Genomic DNA, 22,261 nt, shown 5'->3' with positions numbered 1-22,261 from the left:
TCAAATGAGTTTGAACCCAAATCTGTGTGGTCTCATTGTAAAGATCACCTCTTTCTATGATCCCCCCCACTCCCCAGGGCATGGTTCCCCCTACCACCAGGGGCATTTCCTTCCAAGTATCTGTCACAGGTGTAATGACTATCTCACATGCTGATCTCCTTGCTCCGCACTAGAATGTCAGCTCCGTGAGGGCGGGGCCTCTGTGCTGCCCCTGGCGTGTCCCAGCGTCTTCATCAGTGCCTGGCACATAATAGGTGCTCAGTAAACATATGGGAATGAATGAATCTGGGTCTAAAGGGATCTCAAAGATTGAACAGCCCTTTTCCCCCTCCCCTCCCTTCCAGTGGTCACTCAGGGCAGCCGATGGGCCAATGGAAAGAGCTAGCAAAGCCCCCTCCCATCCTCTCCTGCTGCCCCCATTTTATGAGCCGCCATGATGCAATGCGCAGCATGTCCTCTTGGGGACAGAGCCAGATTTGGAAACTGGCTTTTCCTCTGACTAGTTGGGGGGCTTCTGCTCAACACTTCAACTCTCAGAGCTTCGATCTCCTCACCTATCAAGTGGGGATAAAACCCCCCATCTTAAAAGTTTCTACTGAGGCAGGAATTAGAAAACGTAAGCCAACATGTAAAGAGCACACACTGTGTGCCGGGCACTGTTCTTATTTACACCTCCCAGCGCCTCTATGAGGCAAGTTCCTGGTTCACAGTGGCCACAGTGGCCCTGGTTTCAAGGGCCCAGGTGCCACATGTGCACCTCCTGTGAGACATTGTTACCCCCTTTTTACAGGTAAGGAAACTGAGGCTCAGAAACAGTAAGTGACTTGCCAAGGTCACACAGCCAGGGCTGGTGGAGCTGGGATTTGAGCCCGAACAGTCTGCCCCCCTACTGTGCCTGACACATAATTTGTAAAAATACTGGTCATTTTATGTTATATAGAAAGTATTTATATTACATAGAAAATATTATGTAGAAAGACAGTATGACAGCACCATGAAAGTATGTTTTTCGGAGCAAAATATTATCACCTACCATCAGAACACCACCCCTGGTGGCATTTTGAACCTGTTTCCTTCTTGTCTTTTTTTTTTTTTTTTTTTTTTAAACCTGTGGTTTGTTTTGTTTGCTGGTTGCTTGGATTGATTTGGTGTTCGCTTTTTGGCAAAGTCATGCTCACCTGGCACCCACCCACATGACCTTTATCATTCCATACATTGGAGAACCAGGGCCCTCACCGCCCCCCCCCTCGACCCCCGCGGGGCTGTTGTGAGGATAAAATGACACAGGGCATGGAAAGCCCTTGGCCTGGTGTTAAATACACCGTGGTACATAATAAACGCGGCTGCTCCGCCTATAATAAAAAGGGGACTCTTTGACCTCCATCCCCATGCCTCTCATTTGTCTTTTAAGTCAGCGCTGTCCGACAGAACTTCGTGCAAATGATGGGATTGGAGTCAGCAAACGTTTCCTATCAATGGCCAAAGAGTAAATATTTCCGGTTTTGTGCAGTGTACAGGGGTATTGTTGTTGCTGCTTCTCTTTCTTCCCTCCCCCCCTTTCCCTTTAAAAAAAAAAAAAAAAAGTAAAAGCCATTCTCAGCTGGTAGGCCAGACAGAAAAACAGGCCCAGGGGTAGATTTGGCCCCTGGGCCACCGTTTGCCCAGCCCATTCTAGATAGGCACTGTTCAGTAGAGTCGCTGCCGGGCACGTGAAATGTGGCCAGTGCAAATGAGGAGCTGAATTTTACATTTTGTTTAATTTTACTTTAAATTTAAATACCTAGGTGTTTAAATGAGTGGTTCGTGCTCCCACTTTGGACGCGGAGTTCGAAGTGACTAAAGGCTCTGACAGCCCTTGTCCCTTCTCCCTGCAAGGCTGAACTCTCTGGCATTTCAGGGGCTGCTCAAGGGCAGCTGGGCCGGAGCCATCTGGCCCCTGAAAGTGCCTGGTCCCTAATTGTTCTTATTTGTTCCAAGAGGCAGGCCTCCCATCATTGGCCATCCATGTCCCAGAAGTGCCAGGCCTGTGTATTCTGTAGCTTGGAGGTGGGGCAGGGAGGGAGCTGGTTGCTGTGGTGACACCTGGGAACCCTTCACCATCTGGGTTTAGATGTACTAATTGGGCGTTCAAGGATTTAAAAAACTGCATAGAAGTGAGCAGTCAGAGTAGGAAGAGAGAGAGGACCAGGAAATGCTGTAAAAGCCTCCACCCCCCTTATTTTCATCACGGTACGAATAAAATAATAGCCGAGATTTTTGAGCACTTGCTATTATCTTGTCGAAACCTCCCAATAGCACCTTTTACAGAAAGGGAAAACTGAGGCTCGGTGGAGTGACAGGCCATGTAGTCAGCGGGTTGTCCAACTCCAGAACTGTTCTTAACCACTCTACCTCGTGAAATGGGACAGAGAGGAGGGAAGTTGAGTCTCAGACTCAACGTGTGATTCTGTGAAATGATTTCCCCTCGTGGGCCTCAAGTGCCCCATCAGTAAAATGGGTTATCAGAGATGCAGGGGCTCGATGAGGCAGCTGTACCTTAGCTCAGATTCTCAGCTCACACCTCTCTGCCTGGGAAGTGAGCCAGTTCATTCCTTATAGGACCAGGTGAATTCAGACCCCACCTGTGACATCTTGGGCTGAGATGGTCTCCCCCTGCACTGCAGCTTGTCCCCCAGAGTACTTCTCCCCATGTCACTGTTGGGTGCCCTCAGAGAGCCTCTGCCCATCTGAGTGTGCCCAGCCCCTCTCCATAGCACCCACCCATCTCCTCTGCTCTGCAGGAGTCAGCCAGTAGACAGCCTTGGCAAGTGGCCACTAGGGCTGGAGCCCAGGGAGCAGAATGCCCAGGGAAGGTAAGTGCAGCCCAAAGGCCCAGATTCCCAGCTCCTCCTAAGATAGCCCTAGGCACAGCCACCTGCCTTTCACTGGGCAGCTGAGGACCCCCACCGCCCAAGTGCAGTGTTCTCTCTGATAGAAATCTGGTACTAGACAAATCTGGACCCCAGCCGCAGGGAGAGGCCAGGCTTCTGCTTGCCCACGTCTCTTAGGAAGCTGGTTCTCCTGGTCATCGGATAGAGAAAGCTGAGTCCTAGAGTGGGCAGGGTCTTATCCAGCGTCCTTGAGAAGATTCAAAGCCAGAATCCAAACCCTCCGCATCCCATTTCACCAGTGCTAGTGCTTCTGGTGTGCTCACCCAGAAGTTCCCTGAACCCCCTAATAGCTCCCTGAGCAAAGGTTATTATCATCCCTTTTTATTTTTGGAGGAAAAGCAGAAGCTTCAGAATGAATGGTGAAGGCCCTCGTCCAGGTCAGCAAGTGGCAGAGGCGGGATTTGAACCTGGCGCTGTAGGGCTCCAAGTCTGAGGTTCTTACCCCTCCTCCTCACTGCCAGGATGTGGGGACACCTCCCTTGACGGGGTCCAGCGGGGTAATGGGGTGGAGGGCAGGCCCGGGTTCCTGGGCTGGGCCCTCTGGCCCCTCCTGGAGTGGCACTGGGTTCCTGGCTCTGGGTGGCCAGGAAGCTAGCTGCCTTCTGCTTTATAGGTTGCCAGCTGCTTTCTCTCTGCCAAGTCGCCCTGCTTTTGCTTCTCAGTCTGCCCTCCAGGTCTTTGCTGCCTTCTGCTCATGTCTGACCTGCCGGCTCTGAGCTGTAGTCTTCTGGTGGCAGACGTGGGCCGCTTGCTGGGGCCTGTCCAAGGACAGTGAACAGCCTCCGCCTGGCGCCTCTGGCCGTGAGACGTGGCACCAGTTGCTTCGTATCTTTGAGCTGCTAGAGTAAGGGATTCCTACCCCAGAAGTAGGAGAGGATCCCATTACAGGACGCGTGGGAAAAGCTTTCGCAGAGTATGTGCTCAATAGATACAGAAACCCAGCACTCAAGTGTTGTTGTAAAGTGCCGTTGCCCATTGAATGATCGGTATTGAGCAAAACTGGTGAGTTGCTAACATGTTCCTTATTCTGTCTGATCTCTTCTTCCCGGCCTTGCCCCCTGGCCTTGAGTATCCAGATCACTTCCAACCCGAACAAGCTTGAGAGTCCCCTCCTAGCCGCAGTTGCACTTTTCACGGTTTCGGTTACCTGTGGTCAACTGGGGTCCGAAAATATTAAATAGAAAGTTCCAGAAATAAGCAATCCATAAGTTTTAAATTGTACGCCGTTTTGACTAGTATGATGAAATCGCTCCCTGTCCCACTTGGGACATGCGCCATCCCTTCGTCTGACACCTCCACCCTGTATGTGCTCCCCACCTGTCAGTACCTTAGTAACCCGCCAGTAACATCAGCCATCACGGTATCACAATACTTGTGTTCATGTAACCCTTATTTTACTTAGTAATGGACCCAAAGTGCAAAAGTTGTTTAAATTTTTATCACAGGTATGTACGTGTAGGAAAAAACATAGTATACATAGGGTTTGGTACTATCCACAGTTTCAGGCATCCACTGGGGGGGCGCGGGTCTTAGAATGTATCTCCCATGGATGGGGGGGCTACTGTATACACACGCATGCATGCACACGGTGACATGCATACTATCTATACCTTTCCTTTCTGGAAAGAACTTTCCCACCTTACCCCCTTTTCTCTGTTTCTCTGCATTCCTCCGTCGCCATCTGTTCCCCCTAAAACTCCATTCTCTCTCTCCCCACTAAGTGTCAGGAAGAAAGAGTGATTATGCTAATTCAAACTAAAGTGTGATTGACAGTCCACCAGGGGCATTGACCCTGAAATACTAATCATCAGCAGAATTCTGTCTCAGGACTAAGTAGAGAATTTCAGTGAGCTACCTGATGAAATAGAGGGGGCCCGCCCTTGGGGAGATTTCGGAGTGGCTGTCTGTCCTGCCCAGACGCCTTCCCCTCTGAAAGTAGCCCTGGAATTAGAGTTCCCCATCCCACATCCTGAATTCAGTGCACCTGTGAACCCTCAACATTGTCTGCAGTGAGTTTCTGGGGAGAGGGTCTCCAGCTGTTTTGCACTGCTCAGTGACCCCAGGAGGAGACTCATCTTTGCCAGCTGTTTCTAGAACCCTCCCCGCAGCCTTTGAGGTCAGTGGACCCACCTCTCTTTGCAGCTGAGGAAACTGTGGCTTAGATGGAGGAAGTGACTCTCCCAAAGACACATGACCAGGAAATGCCAGGGCTTCTCAGTAGTTTCGACCCCAGGCCCAAGACTGTGTGTTGCCTTGGCTTTGGTGTTTATTTGCCACTTGCTGTGGACTGAGGGCCCCAGGCAGCCCAGGCCCTTATGGGGGGGTTGGTCTAGCTGCATACCAGGACCTTGGATGGTTTGGGCTGAACCTCATGCACAAAGAGGAGTGCTGTGTCCCTATTCACTCCAGACCCTTCACTGGTCGCCAGGCAGCTCCTGTCATATGGGTTATCTCCTAGCCTTTGCACTGGCTGTTCCTTTGCAAGGAACACTCTTCTCTCTCTCCTCTTCTTGGCCGTTCAAAACTTCACCTATCCACTGTAAAGAACTCAGCATGAGGGCTGCCTCCAGCAGGAAGCCTTCACCCCCTCCCAGGTGTGGGTCCATGGTGTATGTGGACTTGGGGGGCTTAGCTCCATAGCCCAACTCCCGACACACAGTAGGTATTCGTTAAATGTTAGAATAAATAAATAATCAATAATTGTCGTAGAAACCACTAATGTCCTTTCAAATGCACCCTACACCCTGGGGGCATTCTTAAGTTCTTAAGGGGGTTGTTTAATGTTCGTGATTAACCTTCGATGTTGGCACTTTTAGACCCATTTTGCAGATGAGGCTCAGAGAAGTGAAGTCTTGCTCTGGCTACACAACCACACGGGAAGTGGCAGAGTTGAGATTCGAACCCAGGCCTGCCTGACTTCCTGAAGGCCCAGAGACCTCAAGCCCTCACTTTGATTCTGGAATGAGATGAGAGAGGAAACGAAGTCCGAGAAGCAGAGCAGAGGCAGAGGGCTGGGGTGGTCAGAGGTGGCTTGAGTATCCATGCAGTATCTGAGTCTGCATCTTCTTTATTGGACATTGGTTGTAAACTTGAATGGCCTTCAGAGTAAACTGGGGAGAACAGATCTGTTATTCGAGGTGTCCTGAGAAGGGGGGTCGCTGGGCTGGGTGGGCCCTACTTCTCAAAGAAGCCCCCCTAAAAATGGCTATTGAAGTTGGATCTTTATTAGCAATGCCTGGGAGGGGTGAGAAGCCGAGGCTCGGGGTCACAAGTCATGTCCTAAGTCACCCCCCCATTACCATGTCACCCCCACAGTTCCAGTGTCCCTGAGTCTCCCCAGGACACCAGCAGGAGTTTCCAGACTGACCTTCCTACCTCCACTCTCTCTCCTGCAGGCTCTCTCCCCAGGGGCTGCCCTTAGAGTCAGTCTCTTTCCTTCCCCTGTCCTCCTGCCTGGCAGGTGCCCCCCCCCCATGTCCCCTTTTCCTTCCCTCTAGTCCCAGCAGCCTCCTCTCAGGTTCTTGAACACCCCACACCCTCTCCCATCTTGGGGTCTTTGCGCTCTCTGTTCCCTCTGCCTGGAGCACCCTTCTCCCCCATCTTCACATGGCCAAGTCCTAATCTAGGTCTTGGCTTGACTGTCACCTCCTCTGAGAGGCCGTCCCTACCTGACCTCCCTCCTCCACCCCCTACTTGGTCCCTCTCACAGTGTCCAGCTCATTTCTTTGCACGTTGTTAACCACGATCTGGCCGTAACGTGGACCATTGGCACCCCCACTAGGACATAAGCTCCTTGAGACCAGAGGCCTGGCTACCTTGTGTCCCCAGCCCTGAGCACAGTGCCTGGCACCTTTTCATGTTTCTTAAGTATTTGGTGAATGAAGATGGAATATATGGATGAAGATTCTAGAAGAAGCCCAGACCAGAATAGTCTGCACCTTCTTCTGAAAAGCATCTCCTTCAAGAGCAGTGTGATCATTCAGAGTAGGTGCCGGAGCCAGCTGGCTTGGGTCCGAACCTTGGACCCTGGTTTGGCTGCTTCCCAGTTGGGTGCCTGCGAGCAGCCTCTCAGTGCCTCAGTTTCTTCCTCTCTCCTCACTGATCGTTTCATAGCACTCTGTGCCAGGCGCTGCGCATTCCACCAAGACACATTGCATAGATATTTATTGAGCACCTACTAGGTGCCAGACACTGGGGAGACAGCCATAAACAAAACAGGCAAAAACCCTTTCCTTGTGAAATGATGTGTTGTTGGAGTCGGACGTTCTAGTGCATTCTTATTTTCCACATTTTGATAGTCAGTGTAAAAATAATGACTACCCTTTCTATTGATCAGATGAGGAAACTGAGGCATTGAGTGGTTAAGGAACAGGGCAAGGTCCCACAGCTAGGAAATGGGGGGAAGGGATTTGAACCCAGGCGGTCAGGCTCCAGCATCGTTTGGGGTGATGATAGCACCCCCCCGAGGGTGGCTGGAGGATCTCGCGAGTGAGGTGCCCCGCTTGGTGAGCACTGTGCTCTGCCGACTGTCCCCATGCCCACATTTGCCGTCATTGAGGTCTGTATGGGCAAGGGCCCGCCGCTCCCAGGCCTCCCTCACCACGCGTCTCCCCCTTTGTCTCCCCAGATGTGAGCTCCACGGGCCTCCCCCCGACCTGTCGCTGACGCAGGCCCCCCGCCCCAGGCCCAGCATGCGCCTGTCGGTGAGGAGGGCGCTGCTGGCAGCTGGCTGCGCCGTGGCCCTGGTGCTGGCAGTCCAGCTGGGGCAGCAGGTGCTGGAGTGCCGGGCGCTGCTGGCAGGCCCGCGGAGCCCCCGGCGCGCCATGCGGCCGGAGCAGGAGGAGCTGGTGATGATGGGCACGGACCGCGTGGAGTACCGCTACGGCAAGGCCATGCCGCTCATCTTCGTGGGCGGCGTGCCCCGCAGCGGCACCACGCTGATGCGCGCCATGCTGGACGCCCACCCGGAGGTGCGCTGCGGCGAGGAGACCCGCATCATCCCCCGCGTGCTGGCCATGCGCCAGGCCTGGTCCAAGTCCGGCCGCGAGAAGCTGCGGCTGGACGAGGCGGGCGTGACAGACGAGGTGCTGGACGCCGCCATGCAGGCCTTCATCCTGGAGGTGATCGCCAAGCACGGGGAGCCGGCCCGCGTGCTCTGCAACAAGGACCCCTTCGCGCTCAAGTCCTCGGTCTACTTGTCGCGCCTGTTCCCCAACTCCAAGTTCCTGCTGATGGTGCGGGACGGCCGAGCCTCGGTGCACTCCATGATCACGCGCAAGGTCACCATCGCGGGCTTCGACCTCAGCAGCTACCGCGACTGCCTCACCAAGTGGAACAAGGCCATCGAGGTGATGTACGCCCAGTGCATGGAGGTGGGCAAGGACAAGTGCCTGCCCGTGTACTACGAGCAGCTGGTGTTGCACCCTAGACGCTCCCTCAAGCTCATCCTCGACTTCCTGGGCATTGCCTGGAGCGACGCAGTGCTGCACCACGAGGACCTCATTGGCAAGCCGGGCGGCGTTTCCCTGTCCAAGTGAGTGGAGCCCCCTGACGCTCCACCCAGACCCCTAGCCCTGGAGTCAGAGGCAGTCAGTGGGAAGACGGGCTCCACCTGTCCACGCTCTGTGGCCTGGGGCCAGTCACTATGCCTCTCTGAGCCTCAGCTGCCTCTGTTGTAATGGAGAAGATCCGGGAAGGGGAATGGTTAGGACCGGGGCCTTGAACCGGATCTCCCAACTGGTAGCTCTGTGGCATGGAGCAAGTCACTGTACCTCTGAGAGGCTCAGCTTCATGATCTAAAAAAAAGTAGGGCAGTCTTCTCTTTTCTGGCAGAATCAGCAAGCTTCAACCGTGCTTTGTAGTAAGAGTGTTGTGGGTAAAGGTTAAGAACACAGATTCTGGAACCAGTCTGTCTGGATTCGAATCCCACCTCTGCCACTTCCCAGCTGTGTGACCTTGAGCAAGTGATTTAACGTCTGTGCCTCCAATTCCTCATCTGTATATAATCTGTCTAGCTTATAGATAGATACCTGTGAGCCTCAACTAGGGTAGTACCTGTTAGGGGCTACTATTATTATTATTCTCGTTAGTGTTGATACTGCTTTTATTGCTATACCCATCATCCTCACCGTCACTACCTTTTAAGGAGTACCTGCTATGTGGCAAGCACTGAGTTAAGCCCCCAACGAACATTATTCTTTTAAGCCCCACAGCAACCTGAAGACATTGTAGGAACTTATCCCCATTTCACAGATGAAGAAACTGAATCTCAGAGAGAAGTTACTGGTCTAAGGCCACACAGCTAGCAAAGTGTGGTGCTGGGATTTGAGCCCAGGGGTGTTAGACTCCAGAGCATGTGCTCTCAAACTCTCTGTGTCCAGATCCCTCCTCCCACCCTCCTTCTGTCCCTTGGTTTCTGCCTTCTTCCTTTCAGGAGGCCATCCCTCTCCTGAGACACAGAGCACTCGAACAGTGCAGAATCGAAGTGTGCCATCTCTATGTCTCCATCCTGATCCGGCTGGAGCATCCCAGAGAGTCCAGTGAAAGGATGGTCCTTTCCAAGACATGCCTCCCTGTTTCTTTCATGGCTGGTCCCTGCCAGGCTCCATCCCCAACAGCTCCTGAGTGGAGCTGGGGGCTCACAGCAGCCCTCCCCATGTCAGTGACGTGCCCACATGTTGCCTACCCTAGCTAGGTTGGTGCTGGAGCTGCCGTTTTATAAATTCTCATGAGAAGACATCAGATTACCAAAGGAACACATCTGTATTGTAGGGAATTGGGAAAATGCACAAAACAAGAAAGGAAAACAACCTAGAATCCCACGATCCCTATTTTGATATATGGCCTGCTGAACCCCTGTTGGGGTGTATTGACAAAATCGGAGTCCTACTGAACATGTTTCTCTGGAACCTTCTTTTCACTTTGTATTTGGGACCACTTGCCTATGACCCCCCCAGCATGTCTCTGCAATGTCATTTTGGATGGCCGAGTAATAATAATCCACTCTACAGATTCTATTTAATATTCTATTACATATTCTATTTAATACTCCCTGTTTTTGAACACGTTGGTTATTTCTAGTTTTATTGACTCACATCAAGCATTGCTCACATTCATGTTCGGGGATGTGTCTTATGTTATTTCTGTCCCATACAGTCCTGGAAATACAAGGGTTGTGGCAAAGGCCAAATACATATTTGAGATTTTTGACATATTGGCTAGAGTTGAGATTTAAATCCAGATCTGCAGACTCTAAATCCACGCTCTTCCCACGATCCACACCCTTTCACCCTCCCCAGTTCTCACTCCTCGTCCTGTCTCCCTTTTGCTACATTTTTTTTGTTTGTTTCTGTTCTTCTTCTCCAAGTTATCTCTTAGTTGGGGTGGAAGCATCTAGAAATAGACCCTCCATCCCAGGAATTCCCCACCCGCCATCCTGCAGGACCCCTGAACCATCAATGGTAGGATCTTCCTGATTCAGATGGCTGGGTAAGCCTATTATAGGGGAGAGTAAGGAAGCCCGCATAAGATGAGGTTGTTCCACTGTAACAGCAAAAAGTGGGAAAACAACCTAATTGTCCATCTTTAGGGGAATGGAAAAATAAGCTACGGAGGAAGGCTACACAGCTGGAAAAAAGACTGAGATGTTGAGTAGGAAAAAAAAAAGTTACTAATGCATATAGCATATAATTTGTGTTTTAGAAACTACAGACAAAACCATAGATTTTCTGTGTGTGTGAGAGAGAGAGAGAGGGAGAGGGAAATAGAAAGCTAATGTTTACTGAGACCTTACAATGTACCATATACTTTTCTATTATTAAAATTTACTCCCCAGAACAGCCCAGTGAGGTAGATACTATCATTATTTCCCTTTATAGAGAAGGAAACTAAGGCTCAGAGAGGTATAGTAACTCTCCCAAGGCCACACAGCCAGTGTCAATACAGCTGGCATTTGAACCTGGACAGTCTGGCTTCTGAGTCTGCTCTTAGCCACTCTACTATTTAAAGCATAGAAAAAGGATTGAAAGGATGTGCTCCAAAATGCCAAGACTGAGTCCCTGTGGAACAAAATATCCACCTTAGTCACATAAATAACAGTTATTTCTAAAAAGTCAGAGACATCAGAGAAGCAGAATTTAAACGTTAGCGGTGTGCACTGCCTAGTACTTTCCTTCTGACTTCCCACCACATACACTTATCTTCATTGTACAGAGGCGGTATGATGAGGCCAAGTGACTCCCCCAGTCTCACAGTTGATGGGGGCAGAGCTGACTGGGGGTCAGGTCCCTCCAGCCGTTCCTGCCGCCCCAGCGTGTATGAGCAGGGACCCCACCCAGGCAGCATCTGGGTCTGCGGAGTCCACATCCAGCTTGTCCTCTCTCCCCAGGATCGAGCGATCCACAGACCAGGTCATCAAGCCGGTGAACCTGGAAGCGCTCTCCAGGTGGACCGGTCACATCCCTGGGGACGTGGTGAGGGACATGGCCCAGATTGCCCCCATGCTGGCTCGGCTCGGCTATGACCCCTATGCAAACCCACCCAACTACGGCAACCCTGACCCCATCGTTATCAACAACACACACCGGGTGAGTGCACGTGCACACGTGGAGCTACGCTCCTGGGCGGTGATGGGTGCAAGCTCCCGCTATCTGAGAAAACAGTCTCTTGAATCCTAAGCGCTGTTTTGTTTCTGTCTTACGGACCTGGTGAATCATATGACTGCTTGTATTTCCGTTTTCGCTTGGGCCACCAGGAAGCGCAAAGTCAACTGTCTCTATTGAGCATCTAACAGCAGGCCCATTGGTGCACTAATACTGTTTTATTTATGCTCTTATTTACCCTTCTCTCCCCCTCCCTCTCGTTTCTCTGGCTGTTTGTTTGTTTAGAAAGCACTTCAAGTCTATGTTGAGATTGGGTATCAATAAACTTTTGCCCCCATAAGATTTAATGTTGATTTCTCAGACAAATATGAGTGATGGGCAGTTTAAATTACTTTTTAAGTTTTAAGTTTTTCTTAAGGTCAAGAGAATCAACTTTGACAGTATGTTTTGAAAGCGTAAAAGTAGGCTAATTCTGGGTAAAAGAAGAGTTCACAGGTTCATAATCTTAGTTACATGTTGCTTTCACAGCTTCTAGCTTATTTGGGGTGCTGTGTTCTGAATTCCTTAGAGGCACTAAGTTAGTGAAAATATTTGAAAAGGGGACCCAGGCCCAAGGGAGAGCCCTCCTAGTTCTTAGATTATTAAGACCCAGAGTTTTCATTTAAGGTCAGCTCAGCATTTTAATCATGGCCTTATATTAGGAAGTAAGCAGTTGAATCACAAAGAAAGAAAGTCATTCGACTCTCAAGTCTCCTTTAGTCCTTCGGTTGACTCAAGGAGAAAGACTCCATTTGGTGCTAACAAGCCTTTCACACCTCTCCTGACAATGTGTGAGCTCTCTTTCTCACAGAATTTATAAACGCTGAGCTTTGGGGGCGCTGCCCTTGTGATTGAGCTGTAAGCCCCTCTGTGGGTCTCATTACTTGCTCTTCCCGGTGACATCACTCGATTTTACAAACTCGCATTTCTGGAAGGAAATCCTCAGAGCTCCAGTGTAGACCCCCAGACCACAACAACCGTGTGCACGCTTGCAGTTATTATTTTCATTATTTTTATTATAAATATTATCCATTAATTTTTATTACTATTTAACATTCATGCTTTAAACTGCACTTATGTGTTTTATACACTTTTCTGTATATGTGTTATATTTCACAATAAAAAGTCAATGAACTGGATTAAAAAGAAGAAGAAATCTTGAAATGATCTTGAACTCCAGCTCCCACGTGCTTCTCAGAAGCAGCAGTGGGGGCAGGATGAGGACTGCAGCACCCCCAGGCAGTGCTCTCCTTTCCCCACGTTCTCAGCCAGGGGCCCAGCAGCAACTCCTCTGCCTTACAAGGCAGATGCCACTGGCTTGCCCCAGAAGGTGGGTCAGAAGCCCCTGGAGTAAAGCCGTGACCTTGTGTGTTGTAGAAAAAAATGTTGACCATTGATGGCTAAGCTCAGCTCTTTGGACCTTGGTTGTGTGTTTAAAATGAAAGATGTCTCTAGCTTTCTTCCATAGAGATATCTTCCCTGGGGGTTCCACAAGTCTTGGCAAGTGCCAGACATTTGTCACTTGTTTTGTCTTCACAGTGGCTTTGCTATTGCTACTAAGATAAGTGTCCTCTGAAAGCCGTGTGTGTGTGTGTGTGTGTGTGTGTGTGTGTGTGTGTGTGTGTGTGTGTGTGTCCATATACTGTAGACAGTCTGTGCCTGTAATGGATCCTGGGGTGCAGTCAACTCCGTGATTGAAAGGACCCCCATGTTAACGAAATTGTCTGTACCTGCACTGTCCCTTGTAGCCACTAGCCACTAACTGTGTGTGGCCATTGAACTGCGACTAGTGAAATGTGACTAGTCCAAATTGAGAGGTGCTCGAAGTGAAAAATACTCACTGGATTTTGAAGTCCTAGTACCAAAAAAACAAAAAAAGTATGTACAATTTCTCAATCGTGTTTATATAATTACATGTTACGTTAATATTTTAGGTGTATCAGGTTACACAGAAGGTAATAGAATTAATTTTCCCTGATTCACTTTTTTTTAATGTGGCTGCTAGAAAATTTTAGTTTTGGTAATTATATATTTACTATATACATTTTATATAATTATTTTAGTAATTATATATTTACTCTCTATATTTATAAATTTACTATAATTACAGTAAATTATAGTTGGTTCAGATTATATTCTATGGGACAGCACTGGTGTATACGGTGCCTTCTGTATCGCGAGATAGTGGAAAGGCCTGGAATTTTCTGTCCCCCACCTCAGGCCTTTGCCCTGGCTGCGTCCTCTGCCTGGAACGCTTTTCCTTCAGAGCTTAGCCTGGCTAGTTTTCCTTGTCTTGACATCTCAGCTCAAAGGTCACCTGTTTCAAGAGGCCCTTTTTGACCACCCACTCAAAAGAAGCCCCCGCTCACTCCTGGCCACATCCCTTTGTTTCACTTTCTTTGTAGCATTCCCCGTGGTGTGATATGTTCTTGTTTATATGGGCTTCTTACTACCTGTGGATCATCTGGCTTCCCCTCTAGAATGGAATCTCCAAGAGAACAGAAATTTCAATTGTCTGGTTAATGTTGTACCCCCAGAGCTTAGAATGAGGCCTGGAAGAAGAGGCACTCGATAACTATTTGTTGGAGGGATGGATGGGTGGGTGGGTGGGTGGACGGATGGTTGGGTGGGTAGATGGATGGATGGATGGATGGATGGGTGGGAGGGAGGGTGGATGGATGTGGAGATAATGGACTAAATTTTATTTTTTGATCACTTCCATGATAGTGATATTTCTTTTCTTTTTCCCAGGTCTTGAAAGGGGACTATAAAACACCAGCCAATCTGAAAGGATATTTTCAGGTTAGAAACCCCAAGAGGAATTCCGAATACTGTTTATCGGTACCAGCAGCTTGCTGTATGCCCTTGGATCCTTCACTTCTCTAGTGTAGATGATAGTTTCCCTATCAGAAAATTGGTGTGGGGGCGGTCAGGATTGAGGCTCTCTTAGTGTCGGAGCCAGCGGGGGCCAGGTCTCAGCAGCCCCTCTGCCTCAGCCCTTTTCTTCACTTTGCTTCAATGCAGTTGGAGGGACTTGGGTGGGAGCTTTCTGTCTTGAATGTCAAAATCCGTTTTATTTAAAGCAGCAGTTCTCAAATATGACCCAGTGCAAAATTTTCCATCTACTAAAAAGTGAGTAACAGGAAGGTCACGTGACGTGGTTATATGTGCAGATGTAGACAAAATGTGTTCCCAGGTCCCCGTACACATCCCCACAGCTGTGCCACTCATACATCCCGGCTAGGTCCCTTGTCCCTGGGAGGCCATCCATGGATCACGTCAAGAAGAAGTGCCCCTTGATCAGCACGATAGCCGTAGTCCTTGTGCTGTTAAAGGACTCCCTTTTAAGGGACGTGGGGGGAGGGAGGGTTAAAAATCAGTAGTTTTCATTTCTATGTGTTTTATGTAATTTGGCAAATAAAGGGTGGGCCACCACCCTGTGCCTGTCCCCAATTTAATTATCAAATTTATGCAGTCTGATTCCCCGGGGAACACAGCTTTTGTGCACATCTCTGTTTTCTGGGGGAGAAGTCCATGCTTCCTTTGTGGGAACCAGAGACTCATCTCTTGCCACTGTGAAAAAATGTTGCTGGAATCAGTCAGTACTATATATATATGTATGTATGTATGTATATATATATGTGCATATATATATATATATATATATATATATATATATATATATATATATACACACATATACACACACTTTTTTTTTTAAGTCAGTACTACTTTATTATCTGTTTTAACCAAAAAGATGATGTGGCAAGAACAACACACAGAAGCGGGGTGAGGGGAATAGCCACAATCCGAAACCATTTTTTTCACTTTTGCATATCGCCTTTTCTTGCCTACCCAAATATGCAGTTTTGCATTCAGGGCGATTCCAGTGTATGAGCTGCTTTGTTTTGCGTTCTGAATATTTTTCCGTCTTGTGGGTTTCACTCTTGCTCTTTTCGATGGCTACCCAGTGTCCTTTGGAATGCGTTATTGTAATGTGCCACCAATTACTTCACTGTTGTCCTAAGTTCGTTGCCTGTGTTTGGAAATATCCCAAACGATGTCATGGACCCATCACCCTAATTTTGCCTCTCTTCGGTGGGGCGAGGGGTGGCGGGGGAGTTCTATTGAATCATTCCCTTAGCATACATGTTTAAGGAGTCGAATCAGTGGGTGGAAGGGTCCAGATCTTTTTTAAGACTCTTGAACTACAAGGCTAAAATTGTTTCGCAAAAGAGTTGGACCAGTTTACAGTCCTCTGCAGTGTAGGGCATGTTCAAGACATCCAGCTGGCCTGGGGCTGTTTTTTGCTTTATAAGGAACAAAATTTGAAGGAATGGCATGTGCTCCGTTATCGCAAGCACGCCCACCCTCAGGAGAGCTGCCCTGCACATTGCGTCACTCCCCTGCTTTCCGCCCTCATCCCCTCCACTGCCTTCCCCTGTGCATATGACTTCACTCAGGATTTTGCAAAAATTGGAAACAATCTTAGGGCACCAGTTAAGTAAATGGAGGCACATACCTTCGATAGAATACTACCTAGCCACCCAAAATGGTAATCGTGAAACCCAAAGGATGGAAAAATATCAAGGCAGCAAAACAAAGCAGCTCATACATCGCAATGTATGGGGCCGAAAGGTCCAGCCTTTTAATCATGCCTTGGTCTTTCTGGCGGCCAGCCCCAACCCCGAGTCATCTCGTTAGCATACAGAAGATGCTTGGGGATTCCAAGGATTTTAGGAGCTGTGTTCCAGGAATCCAGGACAAAGATCAGATGTTTTCCTTTGCGCTGCAGCTTAAATGTTAGGCCCTTGTTGCGGCCTTCCCTAACCACCCGACATGAGCTGGCCCTGAGAAGAGTCACTCATATCGGTCCATGTTGCCCGGAGTTGACATTATCTTGCCTATGCGTTTGTTTAACAGTCTCTCTCCCTGTTAGAATGTAAGCTGCATGAGAATAGGACTGGGTCTGTCATATTCACATATCTCCAGCACCTGGCACATAGTAGGTGTGCAGTAAATATTTGATAAATGAGTAAGTTGTGTGTGTGTGTCTGTGTGTGTGTGTGCACGTGCACACCTGACTCGATGCTAAGGGGTGAACCTCAGGGCAGTGAGACCCTGGCACCCCGACTTGGCCATGACCCTTTCCTCTATATGTTTTCTCCCTCCAGGTGAACCAGAACAGCACCTCCTCCCACTTAGGAAGCTCATGATTTCCAGGTAGGCCTGCGGACTTCACTGGGGGCTCCGAGCACTTCTGAGCCCAGGAGCCGCTTTTCCAAAGCGTGTCTTTCCAGAGCCTCCCTGGGGAGGAGTGTCCACCAAGGTGGGCTGACCCAGCCCTCTGGGTGTTTCCACAGCGACAGGCTGGGGGCTATGAATAGAATCAAGGCATAGTCTCCTCGCTCTAGACAGGGGTGGGGGCAGGGATTAATGCTGAGCCAACCAGAAAAAGGTTTCTCTGCCATTAGGGCGGGGTACCGAGGACCAGTGTGATGGGGGAGACTAGAACCATTTTTGCACAGAATGCTGTCTGCCAGTTCAGCTTCTATAAACAGCATCAGGTTTGGCCCAAAGCAATTAATGTTCTAATAATAGCCACAAGTAGTTCTGGTCTAAGAATAAGCCCCATGGCATTGGGCCAATTGCTCCTCCTGGGTTACACATTTAACCCTCAGCATCCCTGGGAGGCAGGTGACATGATTGTCCCATGTTACGGAGGAGAAAACCAAAGCCCCAGAGAAGGGCTGTTTTTTTCCCCCAGAGTTGCCTTCTATTTTTCAATTTTTTTAAATAAATGATGGGACGCTTCATGAATTTGCGTGTCATCCTTGTTCAGGGGCCGCGCTAATCTCTGTATCGTTCCAATTTTAGTATATGTGCTTCCCAATCAAGCAGGAGAAGGGCTTTGACTTACCCAAGGCCACAGAGCCACCAAATGGCAGAATTCCCTCCCAAAATCATCTCCCCTGGAGTCTTTTAATGAAGAATTTTAAGGGCATATCTATCCATCCGTATGTTTTGCTAGTGGGTAGGGAAACGGGTTGTGAATTTGGGAAATCAAAGATTTGAGAACGCACTTCAGGTTTGACTCATTGCAGCCTCCGTTTTCCACATCTGGAGGATGGGAATTCATCAGAGTCCATTTCCAAGGGTGGCCTGGAGATGAGGTGGAATGGCCTGGGTGGCAGTGCTGGGCCATCGATGTGGACCCGGGCACTGGAGTTAAGGCTCCAGGGAGTGGGCTCACTTCCTAGGTCCCCCAGCCTCTCTGATCAGGCTCAGGGAAATGGGCCTCACAGAAAGAACCAACTTTGCATGGGTATTTTCCCTAGTCTTTTAGATAGAAACAGAGCTTCTAGCCAAGATTCTATTTTTAGTCTCCTTATCTTGTTTTTAAATAATCAGCATATATTTTGTTTCTTTTTTCTTGAAATCCACTTTCCACCAACCTGCAAGGCTGGAGACATTTAGCCTTTGTCTAAGAAGGGTTCCCACCTTGAGTTGTGCTAAGATCCTGGAGTTCTGTTTAATTCCAGAGAAAATAACCCTCACACGGAAAAATGTTTTTGTGTGTGTGTTTCTCCCTTACTCTATTCCCCTTGCTCTCTATCTGCAGGTTCATTTGTTGAATCCCAAACATTTTTGCTGACCAAAGCCAGATATATTCTTTGCTTTACTGTTTAAACGAGATATCGTATACAGGGTGCTTTAGCTGATTCCTGGTATAGGATTGGCCTAGAAGAAATGCTAACTCTTCCCTTGACTCGAAACATTCACTGGCATTTATCCTGTAATCATTGTCATTTGCTCTTCACAAGTAAGAAAAGTGTGTCTTTGAGGTCAGGTGGGTGCAGGTGGAGATGTGAGAAGAACCCAAAAAAACGTAGTTTAAATTCTCTCCGGCCATCTGGGATGCGTATAGATAACCTCACACCTTCTGTGAATGCATGAAGCCCCGTACATTCTGCAATCACACGTATAAATATAAAAGATCTATTTCAGAATTGTGTCTCTGGGCCTAAAGTGGTTTTCTCCCTGACTTTCAGGTCTCTGCAAGTGGCTCTGTTGCCAAGAAGAGAAGCTGCATTCGAGTGGAAATCGGACTACTAATCCAAGCATATTGCTTGCCATTAATCGCCAAAAGAGGACTGCTAATGAGGAATGTATTTGCATATGTTTGCAAAGCCTGAATCTTTGAAAACTTTCCTTGAAACACTCTGATCTTTGGACCCTCACGGGTTAGAGAACGAAGAGTGTGGAAGTAGTCTGGCTTTTGAAACTTAGGTATTTTATATTTTTCCCCTCTAGAACTTTTTTTTATGAAATGGATTTGCCCGCCTCCTTCTTTTGCAGGACTGCCTTGGTGGCTTTGTTTGCTGGGACAAGGCCCACACCTGTGCCTCTCCTATTGACCCTTCCTTTTGAATTCAAAGAATCTATTTAAGAATTTAATATATGAGGCTTTCTTTGATTCCTCCTTGGTTCTACTCCATTTCACAGAGGAAAAATAACATTATTTGAATAAAGTGAACAGGAACTCATTTGTCTGTGCCTCACTTTACAGAGTGAATAGATTTTGTGTTTCCATATTGAATTTTGTCAGATGGATTGATGGTAAGTAAAGGCTCGAGAATAGGTCCATTCAAGGCATAGCTGAACTCCTGTGTCAGGCATCCCCAAGGCCACCTTCAGGTTCAGTAATTTGCTAGAAGGACTCACAGAACTCAGAAAACCTGTTGGACTCATGGTGGTGGTTTTTTATAATGAAAGGATACAGATTAAAATCGGCAAAGGAAAAAGGCACATCGTGCAGAGTCCAGGAGAGACCAGCATGAGCTACCAATTGTTCTTTCCTCATGGAGTCTTATGAATGTGCTTTAATTGTTCCAGTAAATCCATGTATGCAGTATTGCCACCCAGGAAAACTCACCTGAGCTTCGGTGTCCAGCACTTTTTGGAGGGGCAGCAGTCACGTAGGCGTGGGGCAACCATATGTATGACTACCCTTAATTAGTCCTCCAGGGGCCAAGCGAGACAGCACAGCCCAAGGTCCCCATCAGAAGTCACATTGTTATCACAGACTGTGTGGTCCAAGGTCCCAGGTATTCAAGGACGCTCTTACTAGAGAATGTTCCAGAGGCTGAGGTGATCCTCCCAGGAGCTGGTCACGGGCCCATCCTGTCTCTGGCATGTGTGGGGTTTGAACGCTCCACGTCTGCTGCGTTAACCTTGTACTACAGCTCCCAAATGCTGAGCGATCCGCTGGGCTCAGAACAGTTTCAAATCTTGAAAGATGTCAGATCCTTACAGGCTTTGGGAAGGAAGTGACTCACAGTGGTTGAGGCATGGAGTTTTGGAATCAGGCCAGTTTGCCAGCTGAGGGGCTTGAGCCTTCCTGTCTTGGTCTGTAGAATGGAGAAGTTAAACTTCCTGGGTTTATTAGGAGGAGCTGATGGGTAACGTGGGCAGTGGCGCTTGGGATGTGATGAGCCCACCGTGCAAAACGAGTCTTGTCCTCCTTATCTTGAGACTGTGGTGGGATGGGCACTGATGGAGTTCATGGTCCACACTCACTGGGAAACACGAGACATCCAGCCTCCTTCATGGTTCCACTCACCTATTGCTGCAAAACCGACCAGTCCAAAACATAGTGACCTCAGACAATCTATTGTAACATCTCTCAGCTCTGGGAGTTAACTAGCGTGAGCAGGGTGGTTCTCCATCAGATGGTGTCTTCTTCATTCACATGTCTGGTGCCCGGGCTGGGATGGTTGAAGCATCTAGAGGCTTTCATGGGGGCGGTGGAGGGGAGTATCTCTGTCGGGTGGCTTCTCCACACAACTAGCCTGGGTTTCCTCAGCATGGCGACCTCAGGATAGTCAGAATTCTTACGTGGCAGCTGGCCTCACAGCAAGTGTTGCAAGAGGCCCAACGCTGCACAACTGATCAGTTACAGGATATGCCTAGAACTAGCCCAGTGTCACTTCTGCTTTGTCAAAGCAGTCGTAGGGCCCTCCCACGTTCAAGGGAGCAGAGAAATAGACTCCTCTCGGAATGGCAAAGTCACGATGCAGAAGGGCATGTCAGGCGACAGGTGTTGTGGAAAATAGAATCAGTTACAGTCATCATAAAAACCAATTTATCAGCCTCACCTGGAGATCATCAAATAACGTATGAATTCATCAGATGTTCCCTTGCTTCAATTAGAGTACAAACTAAAGACATACCTTTACTACTGAAATAGTGATTCCAGACCCTCCCAAAGGCTAGGTCATCCAAAACCCCAGACTTCATGGGGGGTTTTCTCAGCCTCCGCCTTGGGACCAGGGACAGTTCTCACTGATGGAGCTACTCCAGGTCTCCCCACGCTGAAATTTGGGCGGAGAACCAGGAGGACATCTCTTACCTCCATCCTCCTTCTCTGTTCTAATCAAACACTTCTCAGCATAATTAACAAGGAGAATCCCCTTCCTTCAGGTGAAAGCGTTAGCTCCACCTGCCTAGGGGTGCACTTGACCAAGTGGCCCGACTCCAACGTAAGTCCTTCCACAAGTCTGGGTCATTCTGATCTAAACTTGTTTCTGTTGTTGCTGGTTTTTTAAATGGGTGGTTGGTTAACTTTTTTATTTTGAAATAATTGTAGATTGATAATGACAGTTGCAAAAGTAAGACAAAGTTCCTTCTTGCAGTTTCCCCAGGGCCAACATCTGATACAACTGTAGTCAGTATCAAAGCCAGGAAACAGTGCAATGCTGCGGACTACAGACCAAAGACCTTACTCAGTTTTCACCATTTTTTGCTTGTATTTACTGTGTTTCCTTGAAAATAAGACCTAGGTGGACTGTCAGCTCTAATCCGTCGTTTGGAGCAAAAATGAATATAATACCCAGTCTTATATAACATAATATAATATGACACCGGATCTTAATATTAATTTTTGCTCCAAAAGGTTCATTAGAGCTGATTGTTGGGCTAGGTCTTATTTTGGGGGAAACGGTATTTGTGTGTGTGTGTATTTTCAGGATTTTGTTTCCTTCTTTCAGGGGCAGAATCTTCCATATACTGCCCCCGACGCACATAAAAACCCAGTCACATGTAAAAGCTCAATCTATTAATATAAAACATAAAAATGGCTGTTCTGAAAAGGACCCCATCCCTGACCCAAGTTCCAGCTACTTCTTTTTGAAGCACTTTATCATACTCAAGGTTTTCCATTTATTTGCCTGGTAATTTGATTCAAGTTGGTCTTACTAGACTATACACTATGAGTTTGGGAACCATTATTTTTCATCGCTCACCATTTATCCCCATATTGTGCCTAGCATATGAAGGGGCATGGGAGCCGGCTTCCTAGGTGGCTCCCAGTGGTCCTTTCCTCCTGGTATGCACACCCCTTTTGGATGCTGTCCCTTTCCACGCTGAATAGAGTTCCAGGTTAATACAACATGGATGGTTAAACTTGAATTTCAGATCAAACAATGAGTCATTTTTTAGTATTTTACAATACTTCATGGGACATACACGAACATCTTATTCACTGTTTATCTGAAATGCAAATTGAACATGGCATCCTGAATTTTGATTTACTCAATCGGGCAACCCTATTAAATAGGGCTGACTATGCAGCAAGTCAGGTATTAGGGAAATGACAGTGTGTGACTCTGAAGACGAAATCATAAAAAAAGG

General features: G+C 48.2%; 1 protein-coding gene across 5 annotated transcripts in view; it reads left to right on the top strand.

Annotated features, from left to right (window-relative positions):
- TPST2 (tyrosylprotein sulfotransferase 2) overlaps positions 1-19,164 on the top strand; it is a 50,243-nt gene extending 31,079 nt beyond the window's left edge. For 3 of the 5 annotated variants that reach the window (XM_081036612.1, XM_081036611.1, XM_081036615.1), the window contains 5 exons: positions 7,558-8,463; positions 11,317-11,515; positions 14,321-14,371; positions 16,744-16,792; positions 18,622-19,164. In XM_081036612.1, the coding sequence (XP_080892738.1) occupies positions 7,622-8,463; positions 11,317-11,515; positions 14,321-14,371; positions 16,744-16,785 (1,134 nt within the window). In that variant the 5' untranslated portion in view covers positions 7,558-7,621 and the 3' untranslated portion in view covers positions 16,786-16,792; positions 18,622-19,164. Of the gene's footprint in view, positions 1-2,780; positions 2,853-6,711; positions 6,915-7,557; positions 8,464-11,316; positions 11,516-14,320; positions 14,372-16,743; positions 16,793-18,621 lie in introns of all 5 variants that reach the window. The other 2 variants (XM_081036613.1, XM_081036614.1) reach the window with 2 other exon arrangements.
- The last annotated feature ends 3,097 nt before the right edge of the window (positions 19,165-22,261 follow it).

This window comes from Rhinolophus hipposideros (assembly GCF_964194185.1).
Source record: "Rhinolophus hipposideros genome assembly, chromosome: 24".
NCBI lineage: Eukaryota > Metazoa > Chordata > Mammalia > Chiroptera > Rhinolophidae > Rhinolophus > Rhinolophus hipposideros.
This window is presented reverse-complemented; position numbering and strand designations above follow the sequence as displayed.